We start from the raw sequence: 20839 nt of genomic DNA, 5'->3' as shown, positions 1-20839 counted from the left end.
GACTTTGCTAGGAGTCGTTTCGGTGCTGCAGCAAAGGAACATGGCGTTCCGGGAAAGATGGGTACAGATTTGGGAGTCAACAACACATCCAGCATATTTGGAGAGGACAGGAAGGTTGGAGATGGGGTGGCGTTTTGCAGGGATAGAGGGGTCAAGTGAAGCTTTAAACGGGAGGCTTTAAGAATCGTCTTAATGGAGTGAAGTAGAAAGTTGGAGCGGTTTTATATAAGAAATTGCACAACTCAGGTCCCAGGCAGCAGAGGGCACAGCCACCAATGGTTGAGTGTAGGTAATTTGAGATGGACAGAGGCAGTATTGGAGGAGTGCAGAGATCTCAGAGGCTGGGGTCAGTTACAAAGATAGAGAGAGGTGAGGCCACAGATGGATCTGTAGACGAGGATAAGACATTTAATTTGTGGCATTACTAACCGGGAGCCAATATAAGTCTGGGACCACAGCGGGTGATAGGTGAAGGAGCCCTCTGATTGTTTGGCAATGCAAGTTAATTCTGCTATTGGCAGTGGAAAAGTGGTCATGAGGAAGATCTGAAAAGGCTATTATGGGAGGAGAATCTTTATTGTTACAGAGGTGGAGCAGAGCGTGATGCAGGGAAATGTTTCTCTTGCTTCAAGTAGCAAATCTGGCAGTTATACCTGTGCGGAGGGACGGAGAATCGCTCCTACATCTTTTTAATGTCCCAATGATTTATCTCCTAGGCTGTGCACAGCAGAGTCCTGGAGATTGACCTTCAATTCCTGGGGACTCCAGGCTAATCCTGGAGGATTGGCAACCCTATGCCTGAAAGGATGGTGGAAGCAAACCCAATGGTTCCTTCCTGATGGGAAATGGATAAATATTTGAAAAGGAAAGAGTTTCTAGAGCTATGGGGAATACACAGGGTGCAGAGCTATGGGGAACACGCAGGGGAGTGGGCCTAAGTGGTTGGCTCATTCAAAGGCATGATTCGATTGCCATGTTGGACGCTCTGGTGCTTATTGAAGCCAAATATGACCTGGTTCAAAGGGGATTTGGATAAATAGAACATAGAATATACATTTGGCCCATCGAGTCTGCACCAACCCACTTAAGCCCTCACTTCCACCCTACCCTGTAACCCAATAACCCCCTCCTAACCTTTTTGGTCACTAAGGGCAATTTATCATGGCCAATCCACCTAACCTGCTCGTCTTTGGACTGTGGGAGGAAACCGGAGCACCCGGAGGAAACCAACGCAGACACGGGGAGAACGTGCAGACTCTGCATTATTCAATTAAATAATTGAAAAAGAAAAACGGGCAACCATATTTTGGGGAGGGCAGCGAAATGGGTTTGGTACCAACATCAAAGAAAAGGCTGACACATCATGAGAAGAAACTTGGTAAGTTCTTCCATTGGTAGGAGGATTGGTGAACAGAGGATCTAAACTTAAGGTGATTGATAAAAAAACTGGAGTAGAGGAGCAAGGGCTACAGTTTCATAAATCATTAGAAGTATCAACACGGAGCGGCAGGGTGACGCAGTGATTAGCACCGCGACAACGCCGCTGACGTACCAGGTTCGATCCCGGCTCTGGATCACTGTCCGTGTGGAGTTTGCACATTCTCCCCGTGTCTGCGTGGGTTTCACCCCCACAATCCAAAGATGTGCAGTGTAGGTGGATTGGCCACGCTAAATTGCCCCTTAATTGGGAAAAAAAATAATTGGGTACTCTAAATTTATATAAAAAAAGAAGTATCAACACAATAAAGAATGCACAAAACATAAAAAGTTGCAGACAAAGTACTGGGTAAGACAGTTAAACTTGTACATTAATTGGACCACACTTGAGGGACTGTGAACAGTTCTGGTCTCCATAAAACAGAAAGAGGCGCTGGAGAAGGTACAGAAAGAGATCTAGGAGGATGATGGCAGAGCTGAGAGATTGTAACTGTCAGGATTAATTGAACAGGCTGAGGCCCTTTTCTTTAGAAAGGAGAAACCAAGAGCCCAATTAGCTAGAGGGAGTTCACTAGGCTGAATGCGCAGAAAACGTTTTCATTCGAAATCCAAACCTAGGGGCCACAAATATAAATCCAATAAAAATTCAGGAGAAACACCTTTATCCAGGGAGCTGTGGAACTTGCTAACACATGGGGCTGGGTTTTACAGACCTCCCACGGTCAGGACCTGTAAATTAGGGTGCCATATCACCGATGGCGTACCTGCCACTGGCCCACCCACTTCTGCCCCGCCACAATTTTATTGATGGTGGGGGAGGTGTCGGTCATCCGTGACCCAATTGCTGCCCTTAAGTGACCAATGAATGCTCAATTATGAGCCACTCCAATATAACAGGACAGCAGGAGAGGCCTTCATTCAGCTTGTAGCCCAGTGGGTTTAACCCTGCGGGCTGCTGGTCAGTGAAAAACGGGGTGTACCTCCTTCCTGAGGCCCCTGTGCCAATTGGAGACCTTCCCCCGCCCACCATACTGCTCGGCCCTGTTCAACATACCCTCCACCCCCCCCTCCTTGCTTGACCTGTCCGCCTGATCCCAGAGAGATCTCAGACTTATCTTAATGTCTGGGTCCGTTGCAGAATACCTGCCCTACCTGTGGAACCAGCAGTGGCCACCACTGCTGGTGTGTAGAAAGGCTGGCCATCAGTTCCTTGAGTTGGCACTTCCTCACAGGGACGTCCTGCATGAGGTTAATTAAAGGGCCATTGCCTGAAAAATTAAACTGGCTAAATGGAGCCGAAATCTACTCTGCGATGCGGGGAGCCCACCCTCAGCGAGACATCCAGCCCAAGGAGTGATTGAAGTGCAACGCAAAGGTGCATGTAAGGGGATGTTAGATAAACGTACAGCTCATAAACACTAGCATGAACCTGAAAGACTGAATGGCCTGTTTCGATTCTGTAAATTAAGTGTAAGTGTATGTAACCAAAAGGGCGATGTGGAGAATTGTTTTCTACTTGAACAATGAGTTTTTATGATCTGGAATGCATGGGCTGAAGGGGTAGTGGGAGCAGATTGAACAGTAACTAACTATAGAAAAATATGGGGTGGGTGGGGACGAATTGGATAGCTCCTTTGAAAAAAGCTAATGAACTGATTGGTTTGCTTGCAGGAGATTTCGAATGCCCCAAAATTTATTGTTGATGGAGCGTCAAGGACAGATATATGCCAAGGAGACCTGGGTAAGGAATTTTAATGAATGAGTTCCACAAAGGGAACATTAGAAAAAAAAATTGCACTTAAGGGTGCAGTTGTCTCTGGAGGCCGTGGGGGGCGGGGGCGAGGGCGGGTTGGGGGGGGGGGGGGGGGGGGGTTGGGGAGGTAGAGATGGCTCCAATTCGCCACAGATTGTGATCTGAGCATTTGGATCCGGAGTACTTAGTAGGGTGGCATCTAATTGGCATGGTACCCAAGAATGCCCTATTATTCTGTTCTTGTCCTGCCGCCTCTCTCAAAGTCGCTGGCCAATGTGACCCTGTAACCTTCCATGGCACTCACACATTTGGGAATGATGTCACATTGCCAGTATTCCTGTATCTTTTTAAAAAAATGTTTTTATTCAACAGCTTTTCGCCATTTTCACCATACAAAAAAACAAGCCCAACAATATAAAAAGCAATCCCACCCAAACCGAGAAACACCCCCGACCCTCCTCCCAATTCCGACCCCTCAACAGTCGACGGTAACCCCCCCCCCGCCTCAATTTTCACCTTCTCCAGGGTCAAGAACCCCAGCAGGTCCCCCACGACATGCCGAGGCACAATGTGGAGAAACTGACCTCCACCCCAACAAGACCCGCCGACGAGTGATCAGCGAGACAAAGGCTAAGACATCTGCCCCCACTCCCGCCTGCAACTTGGGCCGGTCCGACATCCCGAATATGGCTTCTAGGGGACCGAGCTCCACATCCACATGCAAGACCCCAGGATTGTACTGAACACCGTCCTCCAAAACCTTTCCAGCTTTGGACAGGGCCAAAACATACTGACATGGTTCATGGGACCCCTCCCACATCGCTCACAGATATCCTCCACCCCCTCAAACAGCCGGCTCATCTTTCGGATTTTGTGCGGTGCGCCCTATGTACGACTTTCAGCTGTATCAGCCCCAGCCTCGCGCACAAGGCCGAGCCAATCACCCTCCGCAGCTCCCCACACCACAGTCCCTCTTGCAGCGCCCCCAACCCCCACACCCCCCCCCCCCCCCACCCCCCAGCTCCTCCTCCCACTTTGTCTTAATCCCATCCCATCCATGGACACCCTACTATCCTCCAGGATCTTCCCGTAGATCGCCAACATGACCCTCCTCTCCATTACCGCTGACAGCACCGCCTCCAGCAACAAGGAGGCCGGCGCTATCAAAAATGTCGGGAAAACTTTTCTTGCAAAGTCCCAAACCTGCATCTGCCTAAACCCTTCCCCCTGCGCCAACCCGTACTTCTCTCCCAACTCCTCTAGGCTCGCGAATCGCACCTCCAAGAAACAAATTCTTAATTTCCTTCATCCTCCTCTCATCCCATCTCCGAAACCTAGCAGCCATCCTCCCCAGCTTGAACCCATGATTCCCCCTAATCGGCATCCCCCCCGACCCGGCCCCCAGCTTAAAATGCTGCCTAACCTGCCTCCAAATCTTCAATGTGGCCACCACTATCGGACTCACTGAGTACTTTCCTGAAGCCATCGGAAGCGACACCGTTGCCCGTGCCCACAACCCCGACCTCCTGCACGAGCCCACCTCCATCTTTACCCACAGAGCCTCCCCCTCCTTGCTTCAACCCCACACCTCCTCCGCATTCAGCGCCTAATAATAATACAGCAAATTTGGGAGGCCTAACCGCCCCCCCCCCCCCCCTCCCCCACACACACACCTGTCGTCCTCTCTCCAGGACCACCCTCCTAATCCTGGCCATCTTCCTTCCCCTCCCCCTCAAATGAACGAGGTGATTAACTTGTCCACCCCCCGAAGAAGGATTTAAAAAAAACATTTTATTAAGGTATTTATGGTTTTATAACAATAAAAGATACAAATATAAAATAGAAACATAGTTCAGTGCGTAACACATCCCTCCCTCTCCCACTGTTCCAGCCTAATCTGAACAACAATTGCCTAACTCCCCCCTACCCCTGGAGAAGGACTTTTATAAAAAGATTGGCAGGCACCGAAATAAAAACAAGAATTGCGGTAACACATTTGTTTTAACTGCCTGCAGCTGGCCCGCCAACGACAGAGGGAAGTCGTCCCACCTCGATAAATCAGCATTCACCCTCCCCACCAAACTAGCAAAATTATATTTTCAGAGCCCTCCCCAATCCCAGGCCACCTGCACCCCCAAGTACCTAAATCTCTCATATACCACCAACAAGTAACCCCACTCTACCCGGTCAAACGCCTTCTGTGTCCAGCGCCACTACCACCTCCGTCTCCTTTTCCTCCACCAGAGACAGGACCACATTCAACAAACTCCTCATTTCGAGAACATCTGCCTTTCCTTCACAAACCCCGTCTGATCTTCCCCAATCACCTTTGGGAGACACCCTTCCAACCTTGACGCCAGCCCTTTTGCAATGGACTGATCTGATCTCTTCACACACCTTCTGTAACGAGTAGTACTACACTCCTGTGTGTTTCACCCAATGCCTGTGTCTATGTATTTACATTGTGTATTTTACATTTGCCCTGTTATGTATTTTCTTTTCATGTACGGAATGACCTGTCTGAGCTGCGCGCAGAACAATACTTTTCACTGTAACCCGGTACACGTGACAATAAAGAAATCCTGCATCGAAGATCTTGCATCTACATTCAGTAGGGATATGTGCCTGTACCCACACCACTGGATTCTCATCCTTCTTTAGCAGCAACGAAATAGAAGCCTACCCCATCGTTTGCAGCAAGACATCCCTACCTATCACATCCTCAAACATTCCCACTATCAGCGGTGCCAACCTGCCCTTACATTACTTATAGAATTCAACTGGGAATCCATCAGGCCCTGCTGCTTTCCCTGCCTGCATCCTCCTAATCGCCTCCTTCGCCTCCTGCCCATCCACCAGCCCCTCCAACCTTGCTCTATTCTCCTCACCCGTCCAGGAACTCCCTCATCCCCCGCTCCTCCCCCAGTGGCTCCGACCTGTATAGATCCTTATAAAACTCCTTGAATACTTTATGAATCTGCTCCAGTGACAGCACGGTGGCGCAGTGGGTTAGCCCTGCAGCCTCACTGCGCCGAGGTCCCAGGTTCGATCCCGGCTCTGGGTCACTGTCCGTGTGGAGTTTGCACATTCTCCCCATGTTTGCGTGGGTTTCGCCCCCACAACCCAAAGATGTGCAGGGTAGGTGAATTGAACTCACTAAATTGCCCCTTAATTGGAAAAAATTAATTGGGTACTCTAAATTTATAAAAAATAAAATGAATCTGCTCCAGGACCACCACCAGCTTCCCCATCCTATTCCGTTCCCGAACTATCTCCCTCTCCGCAGCCTCCCTCCGAGGATGGCAGCCAGCATATACCCTACCTTCTTCCTGAGCTCATAGACCGCCCCCCTCACCCTTCTCAACTGGCTCACCACATTCTCCCTGGACAACTGGTTGAAGCTCCACTGCAACTCCTTCCTCTTGGGGTCCCCCGCATACTTTCCATCCCCCCCCCAAAAAAATCTCCTCTATCAGTTTTTGCCGCTCCTCCTTATTCACCTTAGCTTTGAACGAAATCACCTCTCCCCTCATTACTGCCTTCAGAGTCTCCCAAACCACCGACTGCGAATCCTCCCCCGTGCAATTGAACCCCACATATTCCTCGATCACCTTCCCAAACCTCTCACAAAGCTCCGGTCCGCTAACAGCCCCACGTCCATTCTCCACCCCGGCCTCTGGGCTATTCCCTTCTCCAAAACCACATCCAACCAATGCAGAGCATGGTCCAAAATCACAATTGCTGAGTACCCCCACCTCCTAATCCCAGTCAATAGCACCTTCCCCACCATGAAAAAAATCTATCCTCGAGTACACCTTGTGTACCAGGGAGAAAAAGGCCAGCCAGTGCCTTCACCCCTCCCCCCTCTGACTGGGCCAATCAGGGCGGCTGAGTCCTTTGATCCTGGACCATATTCCAATCCCCCCCCCTCCACTATCAACTCGTGGGTATCCAGATCCAGGATGGCACCCAGCACCTTCTTCACAAAACCCACATCACCCCAGTTAGGGCTAGAAACGCTCGCCAGTGCCACCAACCTCTCCTCTAGCGCTGCCTTCACTATCACGTACCTGCCCCCCTGGTCCGCCACCACCTTTGCCATCTGAAACCTCACCCTCTTGCCCGCTAATACCGCTACCCCAGAGCCCTGCTATCGAACCCCGAGTGGAAAATCAGACTTACCCAACCCTTCCTAAGCCTCACCCGATCTTTCACCCTCTGGTGGGTCTCCTGCAGCATCACCACATCGGCTTTTGAGCTCTTCAAGTGTGTAAAAACATTTGATCTCTTCACCGGCCCCCCCCTAACCCCCTCACGTTCCATGTCACTATTCTGACCGGAGGTCTCCAACCACCCCACGCCCCCCCACCCCTCCCCACCCCTTCTATCTGCCATCCTCATAACACTCCAGGCCCTGCCTGTCACCCTGACCTACCCCATCCCTTTGTTACCGTCGAACCCAGAGTCCCCCCAATCCACTTCCTCTTGCAAACACCTCTCCCAGTATCAATCCCATCCCCTCGTCTTTCACACCTCCCAGGCCCATCTAAATTTGTCCAATGGCTGCAAACCCCCCCCACCCACACACACTCCCATTCACTAGCCAGCCTTCACTTGCTAGTGTGGAGGCCCCTGACCAGTCTCCCCTCCTTCCAATCCCCTCCCCCATGCCCCAGTCCCTGAAAACAAAGACAAACAAACAAAACCAGTGCAAAAACCGCGTCATAGAAAACCGTCATAACCCCAAAGCCCAATATAATTGTAACCAACTGTAGACTAGAACTTCCCTACCCTTGTTTTTTTTAATAAACATTTTATTGAGGTATTTTTGGTATAGTAACAACAACAAAATAAACAATATACATGAAACCATAAACATAGTGCAACAGCCATTTACCTTTCGTACAGGTCCCACCCTTTTTACCCCCCTACTCTTACCTAAACTACTCCCCCCTCACCCCCCCCCCCCCTCCCCCTCTGCTGACGATTAATTTTCCGCAAAGAAGTTGACGAATGGTTGCCACCTCCGGGTGAACCCTAACAGTGACCCTCTCAAGGCGAACTTGATTTTCTCCAAACAGAGAAAGCTAGCCATGTCCGATAGCCAGGTCTCCGACTTCAGGGGCTTTGAGTCCCTCCATGCCAATAGTATCCGTCTCCAGGTTACCAGGGAAGCAAAGGCCAGAACGTCTGCCTCTTTCTCCTCCTGGATTCCCGTATCTTCCGACACCCTGAAAATCGCCACCTCTGGACCCAGCGCCACCCTTGTTTTTTACACCGTGGACATGACGTCCGCAAACCCCTGCCAAAATCCCCTCAGCTTCGGACATGCCCAGAACATGTGGACATGGTTCGCTGGTCCTCCCGCGCATTTTGTACACCTGTCCTCCACCCCAAAGAATCTGCTCATCCGGGCCACTGTCATGTGAGCCCGGTGAACAACCTTAAATTGTATCAGGCTGAGCCTGGCACATGTTGCGGATGCGTTGACTCTACTCAACGCGTCCGCCCATAGACCATCCTCTGTCTTATCTCCCAGCTCCTCCTCCCACTTGTGCTTCAGCTCCTCGGTCTGCGTCTCCTCCGACCCCATAAGCTCCTTATAAATGTCCAAGACACTCCCCTCCCCTACCCACCCTCTGGAAACTACCCTGTCCTGAATCCCCCTTAGCGGTAGGAGCGGGAAGGTTGACACCTGTTTACGAAGGAAGTCCCGCACCTGCAGATACCTGAATTCGTTCCCCCTCGCCAACCCAAACTTCTCCTCCAACGCCCTCATACTCGGAAAGCTCCCCTCTATAAACATATCCCCCATCCTCTCAATCCCTGCTCTCTGCCATAACCGGAACCCCCCTTCCATCCTCCCCAGGGCAAACCGGTGATTATTACAGATTGGGGAAAGACCGATGCTCCCACTGCTCCCACATACCTCCTCCATTGGCCCCAAACTCTCAGGGCCGCCACCACCATGGGGCTGGTGGAGTACCGTGCCGGCGGGTACGGCAGAGGCGCAGTTACCAATGCCCCCAGACTGGTGCCCTTACAAGAAGCCGCCTCCATACGCTCCCATACCGACCCCCCCACCCCACCACCACCCACATCCTGATCATGGCTATATTAGCCGGCCAGTAATAGTTGCTAAAATTTGACTGCGCCAACTCGCCCTCTCCCCGACTCCGCTCAAGCATTACCTTCCTTACCCGCTGGGTCTTGCCCACCCAGACGAAGCCCATGATCTGTTGACCCGCTTAAAAAAGGACCGCGGAATAAAGATGGGGAGACACAGGAATACAAATAGGAATCTCGGGAGGACAGTCATTTTCACCATTTGCACCCTCCCGGCCAGAGACAACGGAAGCGCGTCCCATCTCCGAAAATCGTCTTTCATTGGTCCACCAGCCGGGCCAGATTCAATTTATGCAGCCGGTCCCATTCCCACACCACTTGGCTGCCCAGGTACCTAAAACTTCCCCCTACTGACCTAAACGGCAGCTCTTCCAGTCGCCTCCCCTGTCCCCTCGCCTGGACCACAAACATCTCTCTTTTCCATATTTAGCTTATACCCCGAGAACCGGCCGAATTCCCTTAGAATCTTCATGATTTCTTCCATCACCCTACCCCTGTTAACCAACCCAAAACCCCAGCTGGACCCCCACAAATACAAAACAAAAATCAACTTGAAACAAGAGACAAAGGCTAAGCACAGTCCTAATCCTCTCAGTCCCCATCCTCTCAGCCCCCGTCCTCTCAGCCCCCGTCCTCTCAGTCCCTGTCCTCTCAATCCCCGTCCTCTCAGTCCCCGTCCTCTCAGTCCCCGTCCTCTCAGTCCCCGTCCTCTCAGCCCCCGTCCTCTCAGTCCCCGTCCTCTCAGTCCCCGTCCTCTCAGTCCCCGTCCTCTCAGTCCCCGTCCTCTCAGTCCCCGTCCTCTCAGTCCCCGTCCTCTCAGTCCCCGTCCTCTCAGCCCCCGTCCTCTCAGCCCCCGTCCTCTCAGCCCCCGTCCTCTCAGCCCCCGTCCTCTCAGCCCCCGTCCTCTCAGCCCCCGTCCTCTCAGCCCCCGTCCTCTCAGCCCCCGTCCTCTCAGTCCCCTGTCCTCTCAGTCCCCGTCCTCTCAGTCCCCGTCCTCTCAGTCCCCGTCCTCTCAGTCCCCGTCCTCTCAGCCCCGTCCTCTCAGCCCCCGTCCTCTCAGCCCCCGTCCTCTCAGCCCCCGTCCTCTCAGCCCCCGTCCTCTCAGCCCCCGTCCTCTCAGCCCCCGTCCTCTCAGCCCCCGTCCTCTCAGTCCCCTGTCCTCTCAGCCCCCGTCCTCTCAGCCCCCGTCCTCTCAGCCCCCGTCCTCTCAGCCCCCGTCCTCTCAGCCCCCGTCCTCTCAGCCCCCGTCCTCTCAGCCCCCGTCCTCTCAGCCCCCGTCCTCTCAGCCCCCGTCCTCTCAGCCCCCGTCCTCTCAGCCCCCGTCCTCTCAGCCCCCGTCCTCTCAGCCCCCGTCCTCTCAGCCCCCGTCCTCTCAGCCCCCGTCCTCTCAGCCCCCGTCCTCTCAGCCCCCGTCCTCTCAGCCCCCGTCCTCTCAGCCCCCGTCCTCTCAGCCCCCGTCCTCTCAGCCCCCGTCCTCTCAGCCCCCGTCCTCTCAGTCCCCGTCCTCTCAGTCCCCGTCCTCTCAGCCCCCGTCCTCTCAGCCCCCGTCCTCTCAGCCCCCGTCCTCTCAGCCCCCGTCCTCTCAGCCCCCGTCCTCTCAGTCCCCGTCCTCTCAGTCCCCGTCCTCTCAGTCCCCGTCCTCTCAGTCCTAGTCCAAATTCCAGTCTCATTTCTCATTTCAATCCCAGTCCTTCGGACGTCACGAACGACTCCGCTGTCTCCACCATCTCAAAGTAGAAGTCCCTTGAATTGTTGGTCACCCTCAGCTTCGTCAGATAAACCACGCCGAATCTCACGCCTTTACTGTAGAGTGCCGTCTTCACCCGTCAGAAGGCCGCCTGTTTTCTCGCCAGTTCCACCGTCAAGTCGTGGTATATTTGAATATCAACACCTTCCCACTTCATCTCCCGCCTTTGCTTCACCCAACTCGGTACCGTCTCCTTGACATGAAACTTATGGAAACAAATTATAACTGCCCTTCATGGCTCGTTTGCTTTTGGCCTGGGTCTGAGCGACCGATGAACCCTGTCTGGTTCATACCAGGAGGGTTCTTCTTCCTCCCCCAATAGCTCGGCCAACATCTTCGTGAGGTACTCAGTGGCTTTCTTCTGGATCTTCGACATTCCCCACCTTCCTCCTGTCTTCCTGCGCCAGCTGATTCAAAAACTGCCCCTGAAACAGTGCACTAAAATCCAAAACCCAGAGTCTCGTGCTGGGGCCACCCAACATGCGACCTCCACCTACTTTCTGTCACCGGAAGTTAGTATTCCTGTATCTGTAACCACAGCAACGCTGGAGACAATGTGCATCATTGACTGACATCCAGTGCTGATGGGGCACAAACAGTGGGTCAACACTGGACGGGCTAGGGTCTGTCTCCCGGAGTGCACTCGGCTTACAGAATTACTGACAGAGAACCCACAGCCAATGAAACAAATAATCTTCTTTCATACGGAATAAACAGAAATTGTCAGGAAGTAGAGCGGAGAGAGAGAGCTGTTTCCACCTTGAGGGTCTCATGGCTTCTCTCTGGTTATCTCCGAAAAGCCCCACCTGACAGGAACCAATCGCTGTTGGTTGCCGGGCAGAATCCTGTCCCTGGCCAATCCATTGGCCACCAGCCAACCAATTGAAACAAACCCCTCCAACCTCTTCGGTGTCATAAAGTCTTCTGACCAAAATACAAAACTTTCGAACACAGTATGCTTTTTGACACTTTGAGTTCCTTACTTCCTCTCCTCGACTTAAAGGTATGTCTCCATTCATGATCCATGGAGCAAAAACGATAAAGACAATATAAAAGAAATAGGAACTAGGAGAATGAACAGGAAGGGCCCTTACACTATCAAAGTTAATGCTGCACAGATCTGTCCATCAAAACTGCTCTGTGGCTTTGTGACCAAAAGTATTTCTGATCCTGACCTGCAGTCGATGTTAACATCTGCTTTGTCTTCTCTCACTAGGTGATTGCTGGTTTCTCGCTGCTGTTGCTTCGCTGACTCTTAATCAGAAGATAATGGGCCAGGTTGTTCCTCTGGAACAGACCTTTGACCGCAATTATGCTGGAATCTTTTACTTTCGGGTATGGCGATTGAGGTTCTGAAGACAGAACTGTGGTCAATGTCGATAATTAGTCTCCATTGTAAATGGCGCTAAGGAGGAATTAAGCATGAGATGAAGCATGCGGTTAGTGGGGAGGAAGTGAAAGAGAATGAGAGGGGCAGGAGGAGGAGAAAATGGGGAAAGAGAGACCGGCAGAAAAGAAGAAATGAAATAACCAAAAGGTGCAGGAGAGAGGACAACAAGAAGTGAAGAAGAGAGAACAAGGAAGAAAATGATGGAAATCATAGAACTTAAAATGAAAATGAACGGAAAATTGAAAGGATAAAGAACATCTTGCTATTATTAATGCATTTCAAGGCTCTGCCATATCCACAGCCAATTAATTATTTGGAAATGTAGTCATTGTGGGAATGTTGATAGTGAAGCAGCTGCTCTGTGCAGAAATCCTGCAAGTAGCAATGAGATAAATACCAGATAATTTAGCTGCAATTTTAACAAGGGAGTGGGCCGAGTGAGGCTGATTAATCATAGAATTCACAATGCAGAAGGAGGCCATTCAGCCCATCGAGTCTGCACCAGCCTTTGGAAAGGGCAGCCCACTTAAGCCCACACCTCCACCCTATCCCCGTAACCCAGTAACCCCACTGAACCTATTTGGACACTAAGGGCAATTTATTATGGCCAATCCACCTAACCTGCACATTTTTGGACTGTGGGAGGAAACCGGAGCACCCGGAGGAAACACACAGGCACGGGGAGAACGTGCAGACTCTGCACAGTCAGTGACCCAGTGGGGAATCGAACCTGGGATTCTGGAGCTGTGAAGCAGCTGTGCTAAGCACTGTGCTACCGTGCTGCCCTATATAGTGATCAAGCTTCAAGAACAAAAATGAAATAGAACCAAGGGGATTAAGGTCAACATGCACAGAGCAAAAAAGAACGAGGGAGGAAAATAGGGAGGATGGGGTAAAGGAGGGGAAGAAGGGGTGAAAGAGGGGAGGGAAGCATTTTTTAAAGTCATTTTTATGGGATGTGGGCTTCCCTGGCTAGGCCAGTGTTTCTTGCCCATCCCTAACTGTCCTTGACAAGGTGGTGGTGAGCCGCCTTTTTGAGCAGCTGCAGTCTCTGAGGTGAGGGAGGGAGAGGGGTGGAAGCAAAACAATTCTTAGCATCCTTTATCTAAAAATGGGCCTTCTGCTTTCCGACCCTTCTGCGATTGGAAAGAGTTTCTCCTCATATACTCTAGTCACCGGTCCACATCCCAGGAATGAATAAAACACACCTATCAAAGCAGCTATCATTTTCAACATCTCTGTTTAGCTCAACTCCTCCCAACTCCTCAGATACTGAAGCAGTCCACATCCATAAGCAGCAAGACCTGGACAATATTGGGCTTGGGTTTATTAGTGGTAAGAAACATTAGCAGCGCCCGGGTTCCAGGCAATAACCATCTCCAAAAAGCGAGAAAATCTAAACACCTCCACTTGACATTCAATGGCATTGCTATCGCTGAACCCCCCACTATCAATATCCTGTGGGCTACCATTGACCAGAAGCTAAACTGGACCAGCCATATAAATACTGTGACTACAAGAGCAGGTCAATGACTGGGCATTCTGTGGAGGGTATAACTTACATCCTGACTCCTCAAAGCCTGTTCACATCATTCATCCTTCATTCTTTTTTGCTCTGTGCGTGTTGACCTGCTCTCCTCAATCCCCTCAGTTCTATTTCATTTTTGTTCTTGAAGCTTGATCTCAAACTGCCCCCTCCCTTGTTACATTTGCAGCTAAATTATCTGGTATTTATCTCATTGCACTTGCAGGATTTCTGTGCAACTTAGTTGCTTCATTGCTGACATTGCAACAATGACTACAATTCCAAATAATTAATTAATTGGCAGAAGGATTATGCTCCATTTTCCTGGATGAATGCAACTCCAAGAAGCTCAATGCAGTCCAGGACAAAGCTCCCACTTGATCACTACCTCATCCACCAACTTAAATGTTCACTCCCTCCACCACCGACGCACAGTGGCACAGTGTGTACCATCTACAAGATGCACTTTAGGAATTCACCAAGGCTTCTCAGACAGTACTTTCCAACCTAACAACCACCACCATCTAGGACAAGAGCAGCACATACATAGGAAAAGCAGATACATAGGAACGTCACCACCTGGAAATTCCCTCCACGTCACTCACACTTTATGACTTTATAGCGGAACATTTAGAAAGCAGTGGCAGGATCAATCAGAGTCAGCATGGATTTATGAAGGGAAAATCATGCTTGACAAATCTGTTGAAATTCTTTGAAGTGGTAACCAGTTCAGTCGACAAGGGGGAGCCAGTCGATGTGGTATATTTGGACTTTCAGAAAGCGTTTGACAAATTCCCGCATAAGAGATTATTGTGCAAAATTAAAGCGCATGGGATTGGGGGAAATGTATTGAGGTGGATAGAAAACTGGTTGGCAGAGAGGAAACAAAGAATAGAAAATAATGGGTCCTTTTCAAATTGGCAGGTAGTAACTAGTGGGGTACCACAGGGATTGGTGCTGGACCCCAGCTTTCACAATATATATTAATGATTTGGATGAGGGAACAAAATGTAACATCTCAAAGTTTGCAGATGATACCAAATTAGGTGGGAGGGTGAATTGTGATGAGGGTGAAGGGATCCTACAGCAAGTTCTGACAGGTTGGGTGAGTGGGCAAACCAATGGCAGATGCAGTATAATTTGGATAAGTGTGAGGTTATTCATTTTGGAAGCAAAAACAAGAAGGCAGATTATTACCTGAATGGTTGTAAATTGGGAGAAGGGAGTGTGCAGCGGGACCTGGGTTTCCTTGTGCACCAGTCACTGAAGGTAAGCATGCAGGAGCAGGTGGTAAAGAAGACTAATGGTATGTTGGCCGTCATTGCAAGAGGTTTTGAGTACAGAAGCAGGGATGTGTTACTGCAATTGTACAGGGCCTTGGTGAGGCCACACTTGGAGTATTGTGTGCAGTTTTGGTCTCCTTCTCTGAGGAAGGATGTTCTTGCTCTCGAGGGAGTGCAGCGAAGGTTTACCAGACTGATTCCAGGGATGGCGGGACTGCCATATGAGGCCAGATTGACTAGATTGGGATTGTTCTCGCTGGAGTTCAGAAGAATGAGGGAGGACCTCAGAGGGACTTATAAAATTCCAACAGGACTAGACAGGGTAGATGCAGGGAAGATGTTACCAATGATAGGTGTGTCCAGAACCAGGGGTCACAGTCTGAGGATTCAGGGTAAACCATTTCGGACAGAGATAAGGAGACACTTCTTCACCCAAAGAGTAGTGAGCCTGTGGAATTCATTACCACAGGAAGTAGTTGATGCTAAAACTTTGAATATATTTAAGAGGTGGTTGGATATAGCACTTGGGGAGAATGGGATGAAAGGCTATGGTGAGAAAGCAGGATTAGGCTATTGAGTTGGATGATCAGCCATGATTGTGATGGGTTCAAAGAGCCAAAAGGCCTCCTCCTGCTCCTATCTTCTATGTATCTACGTAGTCTTGAAATGTATCGCCATTCCTACACTGTTGCTGGGTTAAAATCCTGAACACCCTTCCTAACAGCACTGTGGACCTATACCACATGGACTGCAGCAGCCCAAGAAGGCAGCTTGCCAGCACCTTTTAGTGAAAAAAGACCCCTCCCATAGACACGGGGAGAATATGTAAACTCCATTCCGGATAGTGACCCAGGGCCGGGATGGAACCCGGGTCCTTGACGCCGTGAGGCAGCAGTGCTAACCACTGCGCCAACATGCCGCCCTAGCATCTTCTCAAGGGCAATTATAGATGGACAACAAATGTTGGTCTAGCCAGCGAAGCCCACATCCCATTAAAGAATAAAAGAGGTCTCTCCACATAACTGAAATCCCTGGTGTTGGGTCGGTAACTTGAGTAAAGTGTTAAAGGAATTTTATTTTCTGGGTTTATTACAGTGCATCGTAAAATCAGGAATGTTTTTCTAATTTCCTCTAGTTTTGGCAATATAACGAGTGGGTGGATGTCATAATTGATGATCGTTTGCCAACCTTTAGAAATCGTCTAGTGTTCTTGCACTCTGCCAGCAATGACGAGTTCTGGAGTGCCCTACTGGAAAAGGCCTATGCTAAGTAAGTACAGCCAATGCAAAACTGCAATTTACATGGACTTAAATCCCATTAGTGGGTTGGACACTGCATGCTCCCCCCCTTCACGATGCACCACCTCTCTCAGGCGGGAATCACACAGGCGTTAATTGGTGCAAGTATTTACAAGCAGGCCTGGGTGCCATGGCTGTTGAAGGGGAGCGAGAAGGTAAGAAAACTCTCTAAGCTTGTTAGGCTTGCTGGGGGTTGGCTGCCTGGGCCACAGGGAGTAGCGAGTGTTGGCACTCCTCAGTGCAATCCTCAGACATGCAGTCTCACTGCAGAGGAAGCGTTTGGAACCCTCCTTGAAACACTGTCCTTCTCAGAGTAGAGGCCTCACCAGTGATACTAGCCCACACCTCAGGACCACAAGGTGTCTGCAAGCTCTGCCTGCCCACCGCGCCCCTTCTCCCATCCACCCTGCCCCTGGCAAGGATACGTAATCAGCTCTCTGTCACAACCGCTGTGTCACACCCAGGCCCCACATCACATTGCAGCAAACGCACACCTCCCTCACTTACCCCAGCTGCAGGACATGCCCGTACACAAGCCTCTTCGCATGCAGGTGACTGACAGAACACGGTGACCATCCCCACCACACGTAATAAAAGCAAATTACTGCGGATGCTGGAATCTGAAACCAAAAAGAAAATGCTGGAAAATCTCAGCAGGTCTGGCAGCATCTGTAGGAAGAGAAAAGAGCTAACGTTTCGAGTCCAGGTGACCCTTTGTCAAAGCTAAAGAAAGAGAAAATGGGAAATATTTGTACTGTGGAGTTAGAATGAAAGATGAGACATAGCCACAGAAATCCAGGGAAACGGGGTGATAATACCCACAGGAAGCAAGGGGAAAGAGTGCTAATGGCAGTCCTCAGAGAATAAAAGGTGTGAAAGGCCAAACTGCAGAGAAACTAACAAAAGAGGGTAAACTGTGACAGATGTAGATGTGGGGGAGGGGAAGGGGGAAGCAAAGGGGAGAAAGGGTAACGAAAGGTGGATAAAATGGGGGAGGGGGTGGGGGTGAATATATATAAAGAAAGACAAGAGAGAAAGAAATGGTGAAGATCTGTTAAAATGAAATGGGATGAAAACAAATGGGTCGAGGTGGGGTGGAGCTAATCTACTAAAGTTGTTGAATTCGATGTTGAGACCGGAAGGCTGCAGTGCGCCTAACCGGAAGATGAGATGTTGTTTCTCCAGTTTGCGTTGAGCTTCACTGCAACATTGCAGCAGGCCAAGAACAGACATGTGGGCATGGGAGCAGGGTCTTGTGTTAAAATGGCAAGCAACAGGACGGTCAGGGTCCTGAATGCGCACCGACCGAAGGTGCTCAGCAAAGCGATCACCCAGTCTGCGTTTCGGAGCAGCGAATGCAATAGACCAATTTGGACGAGGTGAAAGTGTAACGCTGCTTAACCTGGAATGAGTGTTTTGGGCCTGGGATGTTAAGCATGGAAGAGGTAAAGGGGCAGGTGTTACACCTTCTGCGATTGCATGGGAAGGTGCCATGGGTGATGGGAGAGGTGTTGGGTATGGTGGAGGAGCGGACTGGATTATCTCAGAGCGAACAGTCTCTGCGGAATGCTGACAGAGGGAGTGAAGGGAAGATGTGTTTGGTGGTGGCATCACGCTGGAGTTGGCGAAAATGGCGGAGGATTATGCTTTGCAGACGGAGGCTGGTGGGGTGAAATGTGAGAACGAGGGGGACTCTATCCTTGTTCTGGGAGGGAGGGGAGGGGGCAAGGGTAGTGGTGTGGGAGATGGACCGCACACTGTTGAGGGCCCTGTCCACAACTGTAGGTGGGAAATCACGGTTGAGGAAGAAGGAACTCCTTTTTGAAGCAACATTTTGGAAAGTGGCATCATCGGGACAAATGCGACGGAGGCAAAGGAGCTGAGAGAAAGGGATGGAGTCCTTACAGGGTGTAGGGTGCGAAGAGCTGTAGTCCAGATATCTGTGGGAGTCAGTGGGCTTGTAGTGATATTAGTGGATAGTCTATTGCTGGAAATGGAGACAGAAAGATCAAGGAAGGGAAGGGAAGTGTCTGAGATGGACCATGTGAAAGTGATGGAGGGGTGGAAACTGGAAGTGAAGTTGATGAATTTTTCCAGGTCTGGCCGAGAGCATGAAGCGGCACCAAAATAGTCATCAACGTAACGGTAAAGGAATTGTGGGAGGGTACCCGGGTAGGCCTGGAACAAGGAATGTTCCACATACCCCACCACACATCTGTGGCTCACCTGGCACAGCGAGCGTATGGAGGAGGACTCCCGCTCCCGGTGACGGTTGTCCTGAACTTTTATGCCTCTGGCTCTTTACAGGGCTTGAGCAGAGACCTGTGTGGGATCTCGTAAACATCTGTACACAGGTGCATCAGAGCTGAGATGGATGCTGTATGTGCCTGGGCATCGAACTACATCACCTTCAATCAGGTTGCCTGGCCTAAGGAGGTCATTCATCTTGGCTGGAATGAGAGCGTGTGATGAGTGGAGCGCTTATAAGCAGCTCCAGCTTGTCAGGTTCTTTAATGCAAATTCCAGCCCCAGCGAATCGGAAGCCAGCGCGGCTGGGAATTGCATCCAATTCATGACGGCAGATTGTGGGCCAATTTCTGTCTCCGAATATCAGATCAAATAACACCCCCAGCGGTAGTGCGATTCAGTTCTGGCTGGACTACACCCAGCCCGATCGCCGCTGCGCATAAAATGCCAGCTTGGCACCTTGACACTCCCAGCCTGGTACCCTAGCCCATGCCAGCTGGCAGTGCCACCAGGGCACCTTGGTAGTGGCAGACTGCCTCCCAAGTGGCACTGCCAGGTGCCAGGCTCCGATCCCCAGCGAGGCCCAAACGAGTGCAATTCCATCTGGGCCTGGTTTGTGATCAGTACTGAGTGGTGCTTGCCAAAGGTCTCCAAGGCAAGGGAGTTAGATCTCACGCCTTGGTTAGATCTCAAAAACGCATATTAGAGTGAGACTAGCTGTCTCATAGATTATCATAGATTATCATAGAATTTACAGTGCAGAAGGAGGCCATTCGACCCATCGAGTCTCATTCTAACATATAAATTTGCCAGAAAGTGATCGGCCACAATGGGCGAGATTCACATCGCGACGTCTCACGATATCGCGTTAGATAGATAGAATTTTTTTTTCACAGTATTTACAATGTAGAAAGACGCCCATTCAGTCTGCACTGGCCCTTGGAAAGAGCACCCTACTTAAGCCCCACGCCTCCACCCTATCCCTGTAACTCAGTAACCCCACCCAAACATCTGGACACTAAGGGGCCAATTTAGCTTGGCCAATCCACCTAACCTGCACATCTTTGGTCTGTGGGGAGAAACCACGCAGACACGAGGGAGAAACTCCACACAGACAGTGATCTGAGGCTGGAATTGAACCCGGGTCCCTGGAGCTGTAAGGCAGCAATGCTAACCACTGCGCCGCGAGCTGTGACAAGCCGGGTAGATCCCGGAAGTGGGATCTTCTGGCAAATATCGGCTGTGCCGCCCTGCTTTTCGGACGCAACGCGACCAGTAGATCTCGCCCTTAATCTCCCAAATGGAGAAACCAGCCCAAGATATTGAGCCTCCAACTGGAGCTGGCCAAGGAGCCTTTTTATCCTGCCATTTCCAACATTCTTGTAACTAATAAACTAACATATCCAAGGACAATGATCATTTATTTTTAATGCCTCTATGAGTCTCTCCCCTGATGTGTTGGGTGCTCTGGATCCATGGAACACATACAGGCCACCAACACTTAAAATAGTGCAACACTATTTTATTAAGTCAGAAACTGTTGAACATACTTTCACTGTGGGTTAACACGATATTAGATTGAACTAAAGACCTATGCCTTGTCCTAACCAGTCTATGCACTCAACACATGGTGAAGATCTGTGCTGCAAGCTGTAAGCTTTGTCCTACTAGGAGGCTGCATCTCAAATGAGCGGGAACTCTGATGCCCCCTGTCTTTATAGTGCGTGTGCTCTAACTGGTGATTGGCTGCGGTGTTGTGTGTGTTGATTGGTCCCGCTGTGTGTCCATCAGTGTGTGTGTAATCTGCACCATGATATACTGGTGTATATTATGACATCCCCTGCGTTGCTGGCAACAGTGTTCCGGAAATTCGAGCACAATCTTGGAGAATTAGCAACATTAAATGCATTAGTGTGGACCTGGAATTGTATAGCGGCCGATTTCCATCTCCGAGCAACTGTAGGGTTTTTCATCACCGTTAGACAGCTATGATCACTTTTACTGAAACCAGCTTTTTGAATCTGAGTTTGTTT

General features: G+C 50.4%; 1 protein-coding gene across 1 annotated transcript in view; it reads left to right on the top strand.

Moving 5' to 3' along the window:
* The window catches only part of capn9 (calpain 9), a 106659-nt gene that overhangs the window by 15176 nt on the left and 70644 nt on the right, over positions 1-20839 (top strand). Inside the window, exons 2-4 of the mRNA XM_072498455.1 lie at positions 3109-3178; positions 12280-12398; positions 16397-16530. Coding sequence (XP_072354556.1) covers positions 3109-3178; positions 12280-12398; positions 16397-16530 — 323 coding nt within the window. The remainder of the gene's footprint in view (positions 1-3108; positions 3179-12279; positions 12399-16396; positions 16531-20839) is intronic.

Source organism: Scyliorhinus torazame, chromosome 4, assembly GCF_047496885.1.
Source record: "Scyliorhinus torazame isolate Kashiwa2021f chromosome 4, sScyTor2.1, whole genome shotgun sequence".
NCBI lineage: Eukaryota > Metazoa > Chordata > Chondrichthyes > Carcharhiniformes > Scyliorhinidae > Scyliorhinus > Scyliorhinus torazame.
Note: the sequence above shows the minus strand (reverse complement) of the source record. Positions and strands in the feature narration are given on the sequence as shown.